The following is a 22,344-nucleotide window of genomic DNA, read 5'->3' on the forward strand; positions in this document are numbered from 1 at the left end:
GTTAGAATTGAAACAGAAATAAAATGTTACCCATTGTGCCTAGATTGGTCACTTGAGCAAAAACAACATCATATGATATTTCTTTTTTAAAACAGTAATTCATTATATTGCTTTTATATCATATTATCTCCCCACTTCTTCTTCACCTTGCATTAATGAGATATAATTTCTTTGCTACCAGTGAAACTTGTGATGTTGTACTGAAATGAAAATTAAAACTATGCTCATGATTACTAATATCCCTTGACAGTTACAGTAGTTGATAATATACTAGCTGCTCGGGTATACATTCTCCATGTAATGCCCACAGTTGGATCCACTTAGAAAAGTTCATTGCTCCTTCTGGAATATACAAGTGTATGAAGAACAAATTTAGTATCATGTAGAAACCAAGTCATCTCACCATAAATTATGTGGTCACTAGTACTTCCTTAGAAACCGCTTTTAGGCATTTTACCAAAACATAATCAATTTTCCTGAAATTTCCCAATCATGTTTATCTTCCGAAGGATGATTATTTATGTATTATGTATTTATTTGAATTATGGGAAATTAGGCCAACTTTGTAGTCACATAAAAGTCAGAGATAATTCACATAGTAAAGTAGGAAATAGAACATTTTGGAACATTACCTCTGAATATTATTTAGATGTTTATAATCCACACTGGCCAACCCTATCTTGAAAACAGGGTGGTGAAAACAAGATTGCTGCTTGGGGCTGCCTGGGGGAGGGGGGGGAAGGGGGGATTGCAGGGGTCCATACCCTTGCAGGGCAATTACAGTGGAGTTTTGTGTTAGGCCATCTGATTGCTTGCTGCATCAGACCTTCATGTCCCCTTACACTCCCGAGCATGGTCTCTATGCACTCCCTTCAACCCCAACAGTGACCATACAGCCCAGTTTTGATTACATAGAAATGAAGAACCAGATTTCATCCCTATATTGTAGCCACAACAGCTCACATTGCCTCTCACCAGGGCCGGCTCCAGGCACCAGCCAAGCAAGCTCATGCTTGGGGCGGCAGATTCTAAGGAGCGGCTTCCCTCCAATCCTAGGGTGGTACGGCTGCCCTTTTTTTTTTCCCTTTCTTTCTTTTTTTTTTGTTCGCCGCTCTGGCCACCCTGTAGGGGGCGACGGCATGGAGGAGGGGAGCACCCTGCTGGGAGCTGGCTGCACGCTCCATCTGCCCCAGCCGGTGCCAGGTCTGCAGCAAGCCTGGCAGCCTGTGTCCTTCCCTCCCCGCTGACCGGAGTGGCGCGGAGCCCTCCTGGCAGGCGGCACGGCGGGAGGCCTAGTGGTGAGCACCCTGGCTGAAGGAAGCCCTGGCTGCCTCCCTTCTCTCTCTACCCCCTCCCCCAACCCCTTCCCCCCTGTTAGCCAGGGTGAGCACTCCACTGCCTGGGGCATGTCTGCTGCGCAGGGAGTCCCGCTAGCCAAAAGTTTGCACCCTGGCTCCGGCCGCCCCACAGATTTTATTTTGTTTTGGTTTGTTGTTTTTTTTGTGGGGGTGGGTGTTTTTTTTTTTTTTTGCTTGGGGTGGCAAAAAAGCCAGAGCCAGCCCTGCCTCTCACACACAGAGGGATAGGGGATCTGGGAGCTATTGAACCAAACTGTAAACCTTGTATATGATGGAAACCACTTCAAAACCAGGGTGTGCTGCAGCACCCCCAGTTCCAGCATCTGTGCCCACACATGTTGAACAGGAAGAGGGATGTAACTGGATTTTGAAGCACTACACATGAAAAGGCTCTCTGAGCAGATGAGCAAACTCCCACTGTTAACATCTTGGGTCTCTTATGTAGGAGATGTTAGAGTCATTTAAGAGAAGTCCTGTCTATTACTGTTATAGTCCATAGGCATATACAACTCTGGACCTGTATCCATGCCCATTTGCCAGAACCATCCTCTCCTCTTTTCCCAACCATTGTAGAGTTCAGCTGAATTTCCAATAGTGACTACAAACCCTTTCACCTCACATACTATACCTATCACTTTCCACATTTTATTAGTAGCTGCAGACAACATTCCAGTCCCTCCAATGATTAACAGTGAAACATATAAACCTCATATTTTTTGCATACCACACAAACACCACCATTCCCCATTCTTGGCACATTGACCCAAGACTCCAATATACTGCACCCTACTACCCCATTTCACACATACACAAAATCTTTAGTCTACCTAATCCATCCTCCCCATTTTGGTTCTAAGATATGACCCTCTAGAAAATGTGCTGATATAATCAAATAAAAATATTAACAACACTTTTGACTGCTAAAGCACTGTTCATGTAAGAATCTCATTGGTCTTTCAAATAATGAATTAAGCCTTACAATATTCCTTTATATTTAGCATGATTCCCATTTTATTGATGGAGAAAATGAGGCACTGAGAAATTTAGTGACTTGCCCAAGGCCACACTGTCAATCTGTGGCAAAGCCAGAAATATAACCCAGAACTCCTGACTCCCAATCTTGTGCTTTAAGTGCATGACTACTCTTCCTCTCTGATAGATAATTTTATCCTGTCTGGTCTACATAAATTGATGTCCAAATTTAATGGATACAAATTTGTCCGTCTGAAGCATTACTTTTCCTTTCTAGTCAATGGAAATATATATTGAAAACTATCTGAAGTGACTACTCATGGGATCAGGAAAAAATGGTTGCCTAATAAAGGTGGCCATCTAGCTAAGGTGATCTTCTAAATAATCTGTATATAGTTCAAGATGCTTTGGGATGGTCTCTTAAGAAAGTTTTATATAGGTTTCCCTGTAGCAGTACTCTTTAGATGGATATGTGGGTAGAGCATTCTATTGCCTTTAGTTTTCCATGGAGTTATTCATTTTACACTGGCATAAGTGGGAAAAAAATCAAGCACTCGTGGTCAGAGTTAAGGATACTGATAAGCATCTTGACTCAGAATTTTGTGTCTTCCAAATTTATTTTTTTTCCTCATTACAATGGTCTGATAATATTTTAAATTGATGATATCCCTGAAAGGGAAGCTTGCAAAGGCAGGGGACATAGCTTTCTTGGTGACAGGAGGTAGCTAATTTGAAAACTTCCTTCCACCAAAAATCAGGTAATCCCTGACTATTTCCTTTGATGGTAGCATTTAGAAATTATCCAAACACTTTAATATATACCAGAGTCATTACTAATACTATTAACAACACTAATGGAGTATTATAAGGAAGTATGAAAAATACATTTTTCTGGTTGTTGCTCTGAGTGATGCTGGAAATTGGGTTTCCAAAGTATGGGTTCATTAATAAATTGCTAGGGTTAGCGTTGGTCTATTAGAAATGAGACCAAGTCAGGAGATGATTCAGAAAATGGATGGGTCTAAGTATTTCTTCCCTTCCATTTCTGTCATAGAGAAACCTGCACTGCATTTCCAAATATTGTGGCACAGGTGCATGACTAGGCCTAGATTCACAAAAGGACCTAGGTATTCACAAAGCTCCAGCTCAGCTGCCCCGAGCTCTGTAGGTGCCTTTGCTCACTCGGCACATTAAATTTCGCAGCAAAAGTTCCCTAAGTGCCTATTTTTCTGCCTTTGAGCAGGTGTGCTGCAGCCCCACACCAGGCATCTGAACACCTGAGCCACAGAGCATGCACAAATCAGGAGAAAATCCTCTACCTAACTCACTTGTGGGGCCTGATCTGAAAGTATGTTCAGAGCTCACTTACCAGATCAGGAGAGGGACAGGAGAACTTCCCTTATAACTTTTAGGCCAGTGATTGAGTACTCAGCTGGGAAGTGGGAGACCCCCAGTTCAAGTCCCCAACTTTGCCTGAGGTAGAGAAAAAATCTGAACAGGGATCTACCATCCTTCATGTGAGTGGCCCAGTCCCCTGGACTATGGGACATTCTGATTTGAGACTCCCTCAATATCGTCTGTTGAAGCTGTTCCACTGTGGATAAGTAAATAAAAAAAGTCATTGGAGCGGGGAGACTGGCTCTTGGGTCTCCCACCTCCCAGGTGAGTGCTCTAATGTCCAGACTACAGAGTCATTCTCGTATTTTCTCTCTCTCTCTGGGCCAATGATTCTTTCATTATTTATCCACAGTGGAACAACTTCAACACACACACATAAGGGTGACTGAAGACTGGTGGTTAGACCACTTACCTGGGAGGTGGGAAATCCAGTCCCCCAGTTCTATTTTTTTTTCAAATTATTGATCCACAGTGGAACACTTCAACAGGAGAAATGTAGGCCGGTGGGCCACAGTACTCACCAAGAGGTGGCAGAGCCCTATTCAAATCCCTTCTCAACCTCAAGTGTAGGGGGCACTTGTACAAGGGTCTCCCACATCCCAGGTGAGTACCCAAACTGCACTAAAATTTATAAAGGAGCCTTACCCCTGGCTTCGTGCAAAAATGGCTGAGAATTCCGAGCAGAGGGTGGCACCTCTCTCTGAGAGGGAGTGGGGCTTAGCACACATTCCTCAGTTTGGGCATCTCCCATTGTCTAGCTTAGGCGAGGAGCCACCTACCATGCTCGGTTTTGTGAATCCCTTTCTGAAGTGCCTATGTGTATAGGGAGCAGATGGTGCTCAAAAAAATTTGACTCCCTAGGCAATACTTAAGCATCCTACTCCACTCTTCATAGGCCTATGGCAGTAGCTACCCCTCAGTCTTGATGAATCAAATTTGAGTGACTGGCATTGCGACCTGGTGCACAGTGTCACAATGCCATTCATATTTGGCCTAGCTGCCCCACCATCATGGAGGAGAAGCCAGGACACACTTGCTGCCCTAAGCTGCTGCTCAGTTTGCCTATAGCTAGAGTTAGAGCTAAATAGGGAGCCTAAGTGCTGAACTCAGATTTGTAAATCACAGTGATTTTCTAAGTTTCTTTGTGAATCTAGCCCCTAATGTATGACCAATGTTCTGCTAACTTGTTACTAAATTTACAGCACAGATTTTTGACTTATGATATGAAATCTTGGCCCCATTGATGTTGATGGCAAAATGCTCATTGACTTAATGGGGTCGAGATTCCACTTATAATGTCTAATTGGTGCTAGGGTGACCAGACAGCAAATGTGAAAAATAGGGACGGGGTTGGGGGGTAATAGGAGCCTATATAAGAAAAAGACCCAAAAATCGGGACTGTCCCTATAAAATAAGGACATCTGGTCACCCTAAGTTGGTGCATCTGTTTTCCAATACCCGATTCAGAAGGCAGTGGGGCTTTTTAAGAGAATTAGTAGCAAACATATTGCTGCCTTGCTTCCTAGAAATGAAACAAAAATACGGCACACTTCTATTATCATTGGCAGCCAAGTCTTTCCTTTATCCACTGAAATACAATTCTCCATCCTTTATTTTTGCTTCAGCAACTTTTTTTTTACATAGAATAACAAAAATGTTATTAAAAATCAGAGTCACACTATCATTTATAGCACGTGCTGTATTAATGCCAAAACTATGGGCACCTTCCATAAATTGTCTCAAACTTCCCTCACTAGTGGTTAGTGTGACTGCAAAAGAAGTCAACCTTCCAAGTCCTGTATCCTACCATATGTAAGTAGACTCTTTTTTTCCTAAACACTTTTTTTTCCATTTAGAAGATTTTGTTTCCTGAGCCAGTGTTTCCAGAGAGCAGCAAGCATCATAAAAATTGGATTGGACAAAGCAATTAAGACTATATTGTCAGTAACAATATTCCCTGGCAGAGGGGAGGAGTAATTGACCTAATAGGTCTTTCCCAACCTTAATCTCTATGGGCCTGTGATTTTCCAGTTCCTTGTATAATGCTTGGCATTCTGTGATATATAGAATTAAAATGGAGACAGTATGAGTAGCCATCTACATCATATTGGTCTAGGTGATAGGAGAGTAACATGCCCTTTAACTTTAGCTCTCAACAACTTGTGTTTAATTCAACTCTGTGTGACAGGTCCCATGGCAAAGTGTCCTCAGGACAGCTTGATACCTTCTATTTTGGGAATGATGCTCCCTCAGTCTATTTAGATATTGATATGACCGTCTCTAAATCAGTTTTCTTTGGCAAGTGAAGAGAGTCTGAGTCTGGTACTCCCTTTGCTTCACTGGGTGAGGAGAGTCAAGTCGGGGGTAGAATAGAGGCTGCTGGCTCAAGTCTACTTCTTGTTGGATCTGGAACAAGGTAATCCAACCATCCCCAGACAGACCATGGGTAATGGCAAGAAAGGGCATTTGTGGCTGAGGAGGAGTTAAGGGAGGGAAATGGATATCCTGGAAAATTCAAATGAAATATATATTAAGGGTGAACATTTGTTTATTTTTCAGGGGTCAAAACCTTAAGCCTTCGCTCTGTTTTTATACTGTTCCTACCCATGTAAAATTGCCACATAATTCAGGTGAGCTGAGTAAGAATTGAGTAAAATCTGAGGTCTCAGTTGCCCACATCCTTACAATTACCCACAGGAGGGGGCCTAGTGACAGGAAAACTCATTGTTTCCCTATAAATATTTTTGCTTGGGCAGGGACAGGATTTAGTTCCCACCTCCTCTACGAAAGAAACAAGCAGTCCAGTCTTCAAAACCTACAGAACTCAGGGGTCCACTGAAGGAGCAGGGCTTTGTGCTTCTGAACTAGATGTAAGGCCCCCTGCTGCTCTCCCCAGTTCCATGACAGTTCAACTCCAAGGTGCCACGCTGCCTGGATTCCCTCAGTCAGTGTCTCATTCCATTTAGCAAGGGGACTTCCCATCCTAACAGGGGTTCCACTAGTATAGCTTGAGAACGGGCAGTGAGACTCCTGCTTTCCATATGGCCAGGGCATGATCCCCAGGCACAAAGGGTTGGACTGATCAAGCCCTGAGTAAGCTCTTTAGGATTTGGCCCCAATTCATAGTCAGAAAATTAAGCTATGAAAGCCTAGTGAATGTATTTGAGATCCATCACACCCCTACTAAAACATAACATGAATCCAGTGAAAATGATGTAATAACCATGATGGCACTGTTCTTTTCTCAACTGTCTTCTCTGAAGTGAGAGAGAGACACCATGTAGTAGAGAAAGTTACTACTGTAATTAGCTTTTTTAAAATGCTATAATAAACCACTTCAGAATAAAATTAAATACATAATCACTACTGGTCTAAAACTTACAGCTGTTCTAGAGAGTGCCATACCCCGACTGTGAACTATTCTGTTTTCTTCAGTTGGCTCAGGTTGCTTTTTGCCAATCTGCATAGGACTTCTGGGGGGAGTGCATGGTGTGTTTTCTTCTCTCACATTATCTGAGCATTAAATCTAAATAAAGTTTTCCTTCATCTCCCACTTTTTGTAATACTAAGTGGACAATTTAGTTCTGCTTTTAAGGAATCAGTTGAATAAACATCCAGAAGAGGGGATGAGGCAGACTACTTAAAAGTCTACTAGATTATTTCAAGATCATTTCAACTGCAGACTGGGTAAAACAAAATGATTTTCAAGGGTAAAGACCTTCTAAATATGAAAGTAAATAACAGATATCTCACACAGCTCTAACTATGCACAAACAAGGCTGAAAATCACACTAGGATGATCAAAATGTGATATTACTTTAAAAATTCAAAAAGATTTCACCATGATTGATGGCATTATAAAGAAATAACAAAGGAGATAGGAAAGCTTATTATAAAGTCTTGTTCCAATTTCAGCCTTTTTCATCCTGAAAACATTTTGGAATTAGTATGTAACAGAATATGCAGCAATGTCTTGAGAAGAAAGAACCAAGTTAGAGTGAAGTTGGAACAGATACACTGCCGTGGACCTGCACTTTCTCATCGCTCCCTATCCTTCCATGGGAAATAATATGAGAAGAGAAATACCATATTTACATCCTAGAATTTAAGTAATTAAAAGCCAGCATCTGAATTGAAATGATGGCCTGTCCCATGGCTCTCAGTCATCCTTGCAAGCTCCATCCAGCAGACCAAAGCCTGAGAGCATCTTCAGGTCTCTGAGTCCCTTGGGCTGGGCATTAAAATAACCTAATTGTGTTCGGCGTCCCTGACTGCTTCCTTCCAGCCATCTGTGGAGTGGATTGGCATCAACCTCTGAGGAGACCATTCTCTCACCCTCCTGCCAGCTGGAGAATAAGTGCTGCATTTGAGGCCATTGGAGGGACAGGAAGTTAGAGGGGGAAAAAGCAATGTTACCAAGAAGGTATGAGAGGTGCTTACGTACAAATATAGGCTGACTTTTCATTGTGGTAAATTAAGCAATAAAGAATATATGCTTGGTTTGCGGGTGGGCAGATTGCCACAAAGGAAAACAAGGAAACAAACCCATACTTTATTTATTATTTAAATAAATAGTTTGGTACTGGCTGCATTTTCTTCTCAGTTTTCTGACAACAATGACTCCATTTCCCCATCATTCCTTAATATCTATATTGTTTAGGACTTTATATAGTGTATGATTAGTTGGCATTGGTACTGTTCAATCTGTGCTAATCTGTATGCATTTATATTGTCTGAGTAGTTCTCTAATTGGTTTTCATCCAAGTAATCCCACAGAGAATAAGGTTACATGCTGAAAAGGCTGAGGTGATAGAGTGGTTAAAAGGGGAGCACAAACTCTTTCCCCGTCCTTATTAGGAATGCTCTGCACATCTGCATGTTCTAAAAACATTTCTAAACTCCCTCTGTGAATAAGCATAAAGTCTACACTAGAAGCTGGGAGGGCAGGGAATGAATTAATATTTTTTGGACTGTCCCACCCATTTCTGCATTCCTCTCTGGATGCTTCACTTATAGTAAGTCTAGGGTTGTGAAGAAATGTATTTAAAATAAAGAAAACTATTTAGTAGAGAAGAGACTCTGATTTAGATTAAATGAGTTGAATTCAGACCAAAGAGTTCTTCTCAAATGTTAACTCTAGTATAATTGTAATAAAAAGCAAATTTGGGTGATCTTTTCTTGGACCAACTTCTGTTGTTGAGAAAGACAAGCTTTTGAGCTTACTCAGAGCTCTTCTTCAGGCCTGGGAAATATAGTCAAGAGTGTCACAACTAAATACAAGATGGAACAGTTTGTTTAGCATAAGAAGCTAATACATGTTTCAAGGGACCATTCAAGGTGAAATGTCCCATTAATGTCTCTTCAGGCATAAGGTGGGAAGAGTGAAAAAAACTGGGCTGATAGGGTATTAAGTGGGTTATAGATTATTGTAATAAGCCATAAATCCAGTGTCTCTATTCAGTCCATGATTTTTAGTCTATAGTGAAGTTATGAATTTAAGGTCCCAGGATCATCTTTTGAAGATATTGTGCAGGTTTTCTTTTAGGATGAGGACTGAGAGGTCACATATAGAGTGATTGTTTTGTGAAAAGTGTCACCCACAGGTGATAAGGTGTTTTTGTCTTTTATCATTTTTCCGTGTGAGTTCATTCAAGAGTGTAGTGATTGTCTGGTTTCACCCACCTAGTTGTTATTGGGGCATTTAGTGCACTGGATGAGGTACATCACATGTCATAATAAGCTCATGTGGGATCCATGGAGCTTGAGAGGTGTGTTGTTAGGGGTGCTGATCATTGTAGCAGTGGAGATACATCTGTTGTTCTGGCAGGATCTGGTACAGCTTTGAGCTGATTTGTCCTAGTCTGTTGGGAGCTTGCTTCTGATGATGAGCTTGGAGGGACTGGGGGATTATTTAAAATCCAGAAGAGGGGTGTTGAAGGGTATGCACACCCCATGCCCCTTTGGAGATGATCGGTTACGGCCCTGTGGTCAACATCCACCAGACTGACCTTGGACTCAAGACAGGATGGCCTAATGACCAGAGTCAATATAACTGTCCTTGGGTTAAGGGCTGTGCAGCCTAATGACTGGAGTCATTAGGTTGCCCTTGGGTTCAGGATTGTGTGGCCTGATGGCTGGAGTCAATATGGCTATTCTTGGGTTCATGGATATGTGACCTAATGGCCAGAGTCAGGTCTGCCACCCAGCGGTGGTTGGGGGGAGCAGGGTGTTTGATGGCCTGAGTAGGGGGGCCTGGGCCCTTCATACTCCACTGGGTCCCAGCCCAGGGCCCTGCCAGTGGCAAGTGTTTGTGCCACCGAGTCAGTGGGAATCCTGCAGCAGCACACTAACCTTTCCTGGGGGTTATGGCTAGCCCCTCTCCCTAGGTCACTTCCTAACCTGTCTCCTAAAGCAGCAATCCATATGTCATTGGGCTCTCCAGACTCCTTGGCACAGGTAGCTGGAACTCTGACTCCAGTCATAAGAACGGCAGTACTGGGTCAGACCAAAGGTCCATCTAGCCCAGTATCCTGTCTACAAACAGTGGCCAATGCCTGGTGCCCCAGAGGGAGTGAACCTAACAGGTAATGATCAAGTGATCTCTCTCCTGCCATCCATCTCCACCCTCTGACAAACAAAGGCTAGGGACACCATTTCTTACCCATCTGGGCTAATAGCCATTAATGGACATAACCTCCATGAATTTATCCAGTTCTCTTTTAAACGCTGTTATAGTCCTAGCCTTCACAACTTCCTCAGGTAAGGAGTTCCACAAGTTGACTGTGTGCTGTGTGAAGAACTTCCTTTTATGTGTTTTAAACCTGCTGCCTATTAATTTCATTTGGTGACCCTTAGTTCTTGTATTATGGGAATAAGTAAATAACTTTTCCTTATCTACTTTCTTCACATCACTCATGATTTTATAGACCTCTATCATATCCCCGCTTAGTCTCCTCTTTTCCAAGCTGAAAAGTCCTAGCCTCTTTAATCTCTCCTCATATGGAACCTGTTCCAATCCCCTAATCATTTTAGTTGCTCTTCTCTGAACCTTTTCTAGTGCCAGTATATCTTTTTTGAGATGAGGAGACCACATCTGTACACAGTATTCAAGTCGGATGGCCATAGGCAACTGGACTCCTGTCTTGTTCTTGGGACCTCTAGCTCTGACATTCAGGGGCTGCAGTGGCTTCTGGCCTCCATCACTGAGCCTCCATCACTGAGCTGGGCTGCTCCCTTTTATACTGAAGCAGCAGTTGGAGAATACCCAGCACAGCCTAGGGGACAGGACTTCCTCTGTCCACAGTGTGGACCTCTTCTTGGTTAGTGTGGGGTATGCACACTCCGTCACAGGGAGATTCAGGGAAGATTTCTTTCACAATGGGGTCCCCAGCAGATATGTGTTGTAATTGTTTGATGATACCCCATATAGGTTCCAGCATGGAGTGGTAGTTGACAACTAGAGGTGTGCAGTGTAATCCTCTCACGATATGTCAGTGGCCCATCCCATGATACGACCTATTTCTCTGGTGGAGTGTCGTTGTTTAGTGAAAGCAGTTTTAAGTCTGTTAAGATGTATATCCCAGACTTTTTCCTTGGAACATATTCTGTTGTATCTGAGAGCCTTACTATAGATAACAGATTTCTTGGTGTGTTTGGGGTAGTTACTGGATCTACAAAGGTAGGTGTGGTGATCCACTTGTGGTGATTTTTGTATATCATTGTCTGTAGGGTTTCATTGCTGAAGCTGATCCTATTGTGGGAGTATTCGAGAGAAAGTTTAATGGCTGTGTGGTGGAGCTGAAGTTGTGGTTGAAATCTATGAAGGAGTTTAGGTCGCCTGTCCAGAGGACAATAATATCATAACTTATGCTAAGCAATTTTCAGAGCGGTAGCCGTGTTAGTCTGGATCTGTAAAAGCAGCAAAGAGTCCTGTGGCACCTTACAGACTAACAGACGTATTGGAGCATGAGCTTTCGTGGGTGAATACGTCAGATGCATGTAGTGCAAATTAAGCAATTTATTAAGCAATTTGTTTCATCTTATATTTAGCTGTGACATTCTAAGTATATTTCCCAGATCTGGAGAAGAGCTCTGTGTAAGAATGAAAACTTGTCTCTCTCAGCAAAAGTAGTCAGTCTAGGAAGAAATATTTCCGCACCCACCTTGTCCATCTAATATCCTGGGACCAACACAGTTACAACAAGAAAAGGCAGGCCAACTTTTTCAAAGTTGGGTGCTTACCTTCATATTTAGGCACCTTGCCTAAAAGTAATCTGTATTTCATGGGTGCTGCTGAGCACCCAAAACTCCCATCAAATAGGAGCTGCAGATGCTCAGTATTTTTGAAAATGTGGATTATGGAGGTTGAATTTTAAGAGAAATGTACTCAATATCTTAATTGCTTACCATAATGTCAGATATTTATTTGTATATGCACATATTTGTGTACACAGGATGAATTAATGTGCACTTTATAAGTGTCTGTTGGGTTTTTAAAAACATATTTTACATTATCTTAGTCACATAATTTCTGAAATACATAACTGCAAACCTTACCTCTCCACAGAAAATATTGTATTTCTGTTTGCAAACACACATAGATAGTAACTGTCTTTTAGATCTGCATATACTAGATTTTTCATTTGCAATCTTGAAGTTATGATTTAGCCTTGCTTAGATGTATTTTCCCTTCTTTGAAAGCTTAAGTCAACACACTGAAAATTGCAGATATAAAACACATATTATCCACATCCCCACCTGCATGCTGAGAGAGTTAGAATATTTATTTTAAAAACACAAGGTTTGTTTACAAAATTCACAACTTTTAATGACAGCATTCTGTATGAGTCTTTTTGAAAGCAAAGCCTATGGCTATTCCATTCTTATTAGTGGGGAAATATAACTGTAATCCATGAGGCTGCACAAACTTCTTTCTACAATTTATTGAATCAGTATAGTATTTTTAGAGAATTTTCTGGATTCAGAATTAGTTACCATACGGCCAAGGATCTGCCTTACTCAACACCATTTAGAAATCCTTACAGACAGTTTCTCTTTGTCCTGGGCTTTCACTTTGATTAGCTTTTTTAAAATCCGTGCAGCCAAAGATTCTCTGGACCTGCTAAAATGATGGAAGAACCTAAGCCTAATGATGTTTTCTCAGATAAACACCACCAAGATGACATTTCTCTCCTGCATTAATTACCTTCTGGTTTCCACCCCTGTTAAATTCTTTAAAAAACTGCAAGAGGATATATTAAAATGTGGACATATGACAGATACAAAGTTCAGGTTGATCCCCATTATCAGAAAATAAATAAATAAAGCCATTGGTGCCCTGGCACTTCCAAATCTACCCTTTACTATGTGGCAGCACATTTGGTCCATTAGCTGACTGGTGCAGCAATGGCCTCAGCAATAAAGATTCCCTGTGGAACAATCGCAAATCCTGGATATCCCACTTGAATAGATCCCCTTTCTTCCATAGTCCAACTTTATTGTCTCTAAAATAATTAATCAGTTTGCTCATCAAATAACAATTATATAGGCAAGAGTTGCCAAAATTCCTTATACCTTTCCACTCCCATCTCCCTCTTGAAAAAAATTCATCCCTCCCCCCCACCTTCAGAACTTGTCTGACTTCGTACTGCAACTGGGCTCTTCTAGGTTTTACTAGCCGAGCCCAGTTTCTTGATAAGAATGGAAAACTATATTCCTTTGATCAGTTAAGGCCTTACTTTAATTCCATTGACATACCATACAAATTCATATTTTTACAGGGCAGTAATACTTCAATGATTAGATTCTTATCAAACTTTGAAGAGATACTATTTAATATGTTTCTAATACACGGAGATTATCTTAAATCTATAGAATTCTTTTAAAAGATCAGGATCTTCCACACAGATATCTGGGAATGGATATTAAAATCCCTGCTGATATTCCCATTACATTTGGGAGAAATAGATTCATATAGCTGATTTGGAAGTTTGATTACCCAACATCAACAACTGCACACATGACAATGCAGAGATTATACAGAACACACAGAACTGATCGTGGAAAACATTAAGGCTTCATTTATGTCCAAAATGCTTTCAAACATATGTAGTGGTACTGTAGACTTAAACATTTTAGAAAATGGTCAAAATGCATGCAAGTGTGATTTTCAGGCTTCCCATACAACTATATTCATAGCCTTGCTAAGTGTTGGTAGCAATACAGATTTATTCTTTCCTCTATTTTCTTTTGATGGCTGGCAGATTTTCTATTGCTGCCCAGTGGAATAATCCACATGTTCTCTCTCTGTTTATTAAAGTATGGAACATCTTTACTACAGAGAAACTCATTCTCCTATTTTTTTTAATCCATATTATCTTGCTACTTGGACAGTTTATTACCTTGACTGAGTCCGCTATATGCCACAAAATCAAGAAACTTGTCCTTTGACTCCGATTAAAAATTGATGGGAGTTTGTTATAACTTTTGCTTTCATTTGTATGTGATTGCATGCCATGTTCCTTTGTATTTTGGTATTCGTGTATTAATTCAATTTTTCTGCTAAATTATTACACATTTTAATAATTGTTTCTGTTTGCTACCCCCTAATTTATAGAAAGTTGTATTATTTATTTAATATAGGTTGTTTCCAATTTATACCAAATAAAGGAAGGAACAGAGTAAATTTAGAAGTGCTAAACAATGAAAACTGCATTTTTAATACCCAAATTGTCACTACACAACACTGAATTTACAATCATCCATGGTAACCTTTATTACACATCTAATTATTTTTTCATATCAAACTTTTTGTTGTTTTATCTGAATATTTGTACATCAAACTACCTTAGTAAGGCTTAAATAGAGTTAGTGTATATAAAAAAGAATTTGTTTCTGTCAAAAAATGCGTAGGCTCAAGGGCCGTTTAACTTCGCTTAGTCACTTAGTTTATTTTGCATTAGAGGAACTTCTCATTTAATTTACCAGTCTATAATAGGTAACTTTTTCAATATGGAGCTAAAGGTCACTATTATATGTAAGGAAAATTAAGCCGATGTTCTTGGTTGCCTTACAGTTCTCCTAGTTCAACTACTCCAATAAATGAACATGTACAACAAGCCGAAGGGCTTTTTATTACAAATTTAATTCATTTCTCTAGACAACTGTGAAATTTGCCATTGACATTAGTCATTACCCCAAGGCGAACTAAAAGATGATCTCAGTTAATAAATGATCCTTAACAAGGAACGCTCCTATCTACTGTGATATTGGCACAGGCACATTTTATTAATGCAGGACTAGCTTCCTGCCAGAACACTAGCGTTCACGACTATTTGGTGTGCTTGTTTCCTCTTCCTGCTCCTGATATTAATAATTATGCATCAGGATAATTAGCAACACAAAGAGACAGTACTATGAGCTTGCAGCTAGATTTTCAGCACGTTAACCTTCTGGGAAATAAAGAACAGAAGCAAAGAGTCTAGCCAAATAACCAATGCAGGTTGATTTCACAGTGTGTAAAAGGCTAATTATCTGTGAAAAGTCTGACCTCAAGTAACAAAATTACACAAATGTGCAGGCATTTTATTTTAAATAAAACTCAGACCCACTAGTACATAATGTGAAGAACCAGGTTAACTGTGTCACAGAACTGTTGGTGTATATATGTATGTATACTAGTTAACTAGTTATCCAAACACCTGCATAGGTATGGTAAAATAAACTTTTGTTTCTACAGCTATTACACTGTAAAATTATATATATATATATATATATATTTTACAGTGTAATGGCTGGATATATATATCCAGTGTGTGACAGAAGTAGGTTAAGTGCATTTTGTTTACTGGAGACAGGCTACAGTAAAAAGAAAAAAAATATTACTACTTCTTTACAGATACCATGTGTAATTCATTCCAATATAAGAATATTTATCCACTAGCAGTAATAACAAACCACAATTTTTGTCATAAAAAAAATAAATTGTATTTGCAAAAAGCAAACACATTACGGAGTGTGTAAAAATGCAATATTCCCATTTTCTAGTCAGAGTTCCAATTTATTGAAGTAACAGAGCAGAAAATGCACTGACAGCTGTTACATTTTATTGCGAATTAGTATATACGTTTTATATCCAGTGAGCAAATGCATGATACATTGTATTCCAGTAATTGCCACTGGCTTTCCAAATGGAAACTGAATGATCTTAGTGCAATTACACTCAGGAGAGTAAATGTAACAAGCTACAGTTCTACATTATAGCTCTTTAACAATACCAAGAATTTTGCTCTTTAAAATAATATAAAAAGGTCATACTATCTATTTATCTATCTATCTCCACAGAAAGAGATAATATATACATATATCTATATCTACAGACTGTAAGAAGAGTGTTGTTGCTATTCTGGTTTAAATTAAGTTATGTATGTCACAGCCTACAAGATTTAGAAACTTCTTAAGAAAGATGTTTAAGTTTTCAATCACTCAAGTTATTTCCTCAGCATCAGTACTTTTCTCTTCTCTCTGTAGGTGGGGGAAGGTGGGGAGAATAGTTGAATACCATCATAACATCTCATTTAATATCTGAACCAAAATGTTGGCTATACCTTCACCACATACTTTCATTTGATACTCTCTTTTCATAGACAATAAAACATTTGTTTCTTAAAGGTTTAATAAATTTCCTTCAAAGATAATCTTTCTAATGTTTGCCACTATAGGCTTTCTCTTCAGAGACTCTCACCTGTGGTATTAATAATCCTAAGAGAGCCTGTATGCTGAGAAATAAATATTTGAAATGCATTAAGAAATTTTTTTACACTAACCTTCATAACATATTTTAAACCATTTCGTTGGACAACCAGTCTTGTGACAGCTCCTGCACCTTCAAGCTCTACGGTGAAGCATTCAGTAAAGCCGGCAGTCTCCTCCCCTCTAGTGGTTACCAGCTCTCTTTGCAGCAAACACAGAAAGAGAAAGACCTATAGAGGACCACCTCAGGGCCATTTGTGTAATTTTTCTAAGCTTACAGGGGAGAAAAAATAGACCGGGCTGTCTATCACTGAAGCAAATAAAATTTATCAGTCATTTAAAACAATATGTTAGTGGTGACTAAAACTTAATCAACACCAACCTGCTGACATAGATTTGCAATTTGAGCACGTTATTAGTGATCGAATTAACAACATGTCACAACTTGTATTTGATTTATTAGAAGGAACTGACTAATGCAACAGGATTACAAACACCGAGCAAGAAGGCATGACGACAGTAATATGATACAACTCTTGAAAAAGTAGCATTAGAAACTATGCCTCTCTGTGATTTCATATTATTGCAGATTCTTGCTGCAATTATTTACAAAATAAAAAGAGCCACTACTCAGCATAGACTGAGAGTATTATAAAATGGCTAGCAAATATTCCTAATGGCATGTCTCATCCACTTCTGCATAGCTATTACAAGACAAAGAAATAAAATAAGCAGTTGTCCAGGTTCCTTAACTGCCCCCCTTGTAAAACAAAAATGGTCTAAAGGGTTCTTTCTATTTGGGGTAATGGCCTTTTGGCAGACTACTTCACAATACAGCAAAGCCACCTTTTCAAACGTGTAAGAATCGCTTGTGCATGCAACCGTGGTACCTGTGGGTAAATTCACCCCATACAGAGTTATAGTACAAGGCCTATGCACCACTCAAGTCCCATTTAAGCCCCCTAAATTGGCCTTAAATGTCTCACAGGCCTTGTGCTGGCCTTCTTTTCATGGGTGAATGTCACCCTGTATGCACAAATATGTCCGTGAATGGTACACATTTGTGCATGCAACCAATCTCTTTTTTTTTTACCACATAACCTCAATTAGGGTCTGTTCCAAAGCTCCCCAAAGTCAATGGAAAGACTCCTATTGACTTCAATAGCTCAAGGATCAGGCCAATGTACAGTAACCAATAGGATTTTAACTTGTTTTTCGACATCAGACAAAATAAATTATATTAGTGGGAACACTGGAAACAGAAATGAGCATGAGCTGCACAATTCAGACCTAGATTAATGTCAACGTTCAGAAAAATTGGATCAGGATTTTGGATCAGGCCCATCTCTAATTTTGAGTGATTTGTTACAGCTCTACCAAAAACCCTGAGAGTACTTTTCATTGCTGCCCCCCTCCAATTTAACATACATACACACAACCAAGGAAATTCACAATTAAATCGTTAATTCTTGGGCCCAAAAGAATACAGAAAGAGGCTTGTTAATGCTGCACTAATTGGTATACTTGGCTTGGCAGTCTCAGCAGGGAGGCCAAGGAGGGAAGGAACATGGAAACTCAACTAGCCTCTCACCCGCAGAGCGGTCTGTCACTCCAGGTTGTGACAGAGGCATATTTGGACATGAAGAAGTGAAGAGAAAGCCATATACCACATGTGCTGTTTTGGTTCACAGGCAGAAGTCTTCAGCTTTCAACGCTCCACTTCCACAAGCGACAAATTCATGTCAATAAGTGGTTTGTTGGTAGTGCCACATTTGCCTACATATGAACACAAGTTTGGATTTTATGTATGTCTTTTTCCTTTTATTAGTAGCGGTGTTTTATAATTAGTTGCTACCTTAATGGAGAGAATACAAGCCCCTTCACCACCAATTCGATCTCCATAGAAATTCATGAAAAAAAAACCCTAATCAAATTGAGTTCTGCAGATAAGACAGTAAAACTTCAGTGTTTATACTCTGGAGCACAGAGACTGCTCCCCCCTTTACATCCCAGGGGTGCACAGCATGCCAAATGGGGCAGGGAAAATGTATGTCCATGAGCTTGTCTCCCCTATTCATACTGGTTCTCAGAGAAGGACCAGATTCTGCATCCCATATAAATGTGGATGTTCCTAGTGTTCCTTTTGGCATGTAAGGACTCACCAGAAAGTAGGGGTAAAGATGTGATTGAGCCTTGATTGTTTACAGACATTTCTATAATATTCAGCACTTCAGTACCAAAGTGCCTCACTAGATTATAGATGCATCATTACCTTGAGAAGGGCAAGTTTTCTTTTTTTTCTTCTGCCTCCTGAATCAGATGAACAATATACTTGTTTCATGTAGACTGGATCTTCTGGCTGCTGATCAGATTTCTGTAGAACCCTGTAAAAAGAAAGGTTTGATAAGAAGGATACATTGAAAATGTGCTGGATTAGAACGGAGGGATTGGAAATAAGGAGCAAAATGTTAATAATTATGGTAATTAATCATTGGAACAGATCATCAAGGACAGTGGTGGATTCTCTATCACTGGGAGTCCTTAAATCAAGATTGGTTCTCTCTCTAAAAGACATCCTCTAGCTCAACCACAAGTTACTGGTTCAATTTAGGAATGACTGGGTGAAATTCTATGGCCTATGTTATGCAGGAGGTGATACTAAATAGTCATAATATTCCCTTCTGGCCTTAAATCTATTAATCTAGTTAGAATGAATAATAAACAAATCAGGCTTGAACAAAGTTACCCAATTAAACTGAGAAGATTTTTTGGTTGATGCAATATGAATGGAGATTCATGTGGAACTCCTGATCCTGCAAATCCAGTACAGTGTGGCTCTACTCTGAAAAGGGACCATTTAAAAATGGCACTTCTATATTCAGCAGATCTGTCCCCTGGTCAGATTCTCCATCCCTTCCTGATCTCTGCTCAGTGCAGGAATAGTTTATTTTGGCAAAGGTAGCCCTGTATTCTGGAATCATCTTGGAGCTGGTTTAGTCTCAGTGTAATTTAGAACAGCCTCAGTGCTGCTCTAAATTGCACGGGCTTTTAATGATCCCTTTTGGATATTATAGCAATGAAATAATGGCCAGAGCACAGCACATTTCAGGCACACCTTCACTCTCTCCCATTATGTCCCAGCATGTTGCCTACACTGGGAATAAGATGACAGAGCAGAAAATAGAATCTACCTCCCGTTCTGTATTCAGAGTCATATCTGCTCACTGAGTCCATAATAATTTGTTACTGCTTTTACTCCTGTAAAGCACCATAGAACTAATACAGCTAAGAGAGAGTGAGTTTGTGCATCAACAGAATTCTTTACTAAATTCAAATAAATTACAGATGGCGGTAGATTCTCCATCACTGACCATTTTTAAATCAAGATTGGATGTTTTTTTCCTAAAACCTCTGCTCTAGGAATTATTGTGGGGAAGTTCTATGGCCTGTGATGTAGAGGAGGTCAGAATAGGTGATCACAATGGTCCCTTCTGGCCTAGGAATCTATGAATAAATGAGTGTATGAATCTATTCCTGTGCAAACTCTTTGGAGGTAATGGAGATTCGCAGGCATTGAAGGCATTATTCAGCCTGCAGTGCAAAACCTTACACCTTACTAGTGATGATCGTGCAATGGAATGAACCAAACTTAACTTTTATTCTCTAGGTAGAGTTTGAATGAGGGAGTTGGAAATCATCGATGCACAAAAAACACAGAACCCCACAATTTTATTTTAGAGTAATTTTTCAGAGTAGACCCATATTTTAGGATAATAGAAATAATAAGATAGAACAAATATTATGCAATGGAATTTATGTAGTCACTATCCCTCAAAATTCTATGATGAGGTCAGAAGTTCCTGGAGGAAAAACACTGAAGAATGTAAACTGAAAATGATCGGAAACTGGAATTTGAAGGATTTTTTAAAACTTGTCAAGCACAAACCATTTTCATGAAAAAGACTTCACTCAGAAATTAATTTAATTATCTTGCATACAAATAAAAAAATCTACAATATTGTGCTCCATTAAACTTTTAAAATAATATTTTAAAAATATACATTCAAAGATTTAGAGACTGCAAAGATTTAAATGTGTGCATAAATTTCCTCACATAAGTAATCCCATTGAGACTACTCAGGCCAGGTCTAAACTACAAACGTATATTGGTACAACTATGATGCTCAGGGGTATGAAAAGTCCAAACCCCTGAGCAACGTAGTATACCAACCTAACCCCCTGTACAGACAGTGCTATGATGGGAGAGTTTCTCCCATCGATATGGTTACCGCCTCTCAGGGAGGTGGATTAACTATGCCAATGCTGTAGTTTCATCCTCACTAAAGCAATGCAGCTGCACCGATGGACATGAAGACAAGCTCTCAGATGAGTAAATCTGTGCAGAAGTGAAAGTCATTGAAGGATTAGGGTGCACATTTATTATGTATCTATTATGTTGAATGCCTTGAATAACAGAGATATTGGTGTAAGCATTGGTGGATCCTAAATGGAAATACGTACTAGAAACATGACCATGTAAGAGATATGGGCTTTCTGACACTTAAGACTTGTTTTTCAAAAGAAAACATTTACAATTAGAAATCTAGTTTATGATATATTTCATTTCCAATTAGCAGATCCACAAGTATCAGAGATATGGAACCATTTAAGAGTCTACAATAACTATGCATAATATACAATATGTATATACTAAAGGAGGCACAGAAGTTGCAACATAGTAAAGAATTGGGCAACACTTTTTGGCTCTGGGAAATTTTCAGAAGATACTTTCACTTAAGAAAAATATCAGCAGTGTAATATTTGGTATTATTTTACAAATTTGATAGTATTTTTGCAATATTTCCCAATTCATTTGTAGCTCATTCATCTCAGAAAGTCAGAAGACTGCACTGACAGACAAAAGATTCTCCTTTTGATTAATCTACTTGTAAATAGGCATAAAGCTAGCACAATTGTGATAGTTAAGGCTCTATTTCTGCATCTTTATTTGTCCACATGGAGCCTCATCAGAATTAATGACGCTCTATGTGGACTCCGGGGGTCTGTCTATATGTATGCTTTCACAGGATCTGGACCCAAATTTAATTATGTCTAAATTTCATAGGCAAATATGTAGCATATGGTCAACAATTTCTTTCTTTCTTTCTTTTTGCACATGTGTAATTATTTTTGCATGTGTGGTATGTATCTTTTAAATAATTCTGCCTAAATAGCTTTAGGTGTTTATTTCTTATCTTCAGAACCTTTGGAAATAATCCTGAAATATAAACAGTACAAAAGTGCTTCCTACACCTAGTCTAAAATGACCATCTTGCAATGGGTAAGACAATAGCAGGTCATCACAGCACCTCCAAATCACCATTGCATCTGATTACCATACTCCTGGGCCAAAATCTAGTTCCACTGAAGCCAATAGAAAATATCCCACTGATCTCAGATGGCCCAGTATTTGTAGCAATCTGTATCTGCTGAACACTTGCTAAAGTTAGAAACACCATATAAGCTATGCCAATACAAATTCAGGCTGCTAGCTCATCAATGTTTGTTACCTCACCTCTCATAGTGGCCAACTCTTCCATATTACACCTACCTTAGAGTCCAATCCTGCATGATGCTAAGTATTTCCTGGCAAGACATTAAGCCCCCTCAACTTTCAATGAAGTCCACGGCAATTGAGGCTGCTCAGAATCTTATGGGATTAGCTCTAAATTGTACTGTGGAGGGAATCATGTTCACTGCAAGAAATGAAAGCCCCTCTGTAGCGGGGTGGTCACCCGCTCCTGCCCTGAAGGGCTTTAAACAGCCCTGGAAGAGGGCTGTTGCAGGGGGAAACAGCTACTAGTCT

The 22,344-nt window shown here is 39.6% G+C and overlaps 1 protein-coding gene across 1 annotated transcript in view; it reads right to left on the reverse strand.

Moving 5' to 3' along the window:
* The window catches only part of LOC120405349, a 78,381-nt gene extending 56,272 nt beyond the window's left edge, over positions 1-22,109 (reverse strand). The window contains exons 1-3 of the mRNA XM_039538957.1: positions 22,090-22,109; positions 18,751-18,862; positions 16,553-16,708 (exon numbers count right to left, since the gene is read on the reverse strand). Of these exons, the coding sequence (XP_039394891.1) occupies positions 16,553-16,708; positions 18,751-18,862; positions 22,090-22,109 (288 nt within the window). The remainder of the gene's footprint in view (positions 1-16,552; positions 16,709-18,750; positions 18,863-22,089) is intronic.
* Positions 22,110-22,344: the final 235 nt, after the last annotated feature.

The sequence above is a fragment of the Mauremys reevesii genome, linkage group 1 (assembly GCF_016161935.1).
Source record: "Mauremys reevesii isolate NIE-2019 linkage group 1, ASM1616193v1, whole genome shotgun sequence".
Classification (NCBI taxonomy): Eukaryota; Metazoa; Chordata; order Testudines; family Geoemydidae; genus Mauremys; species Mauremys reevesii.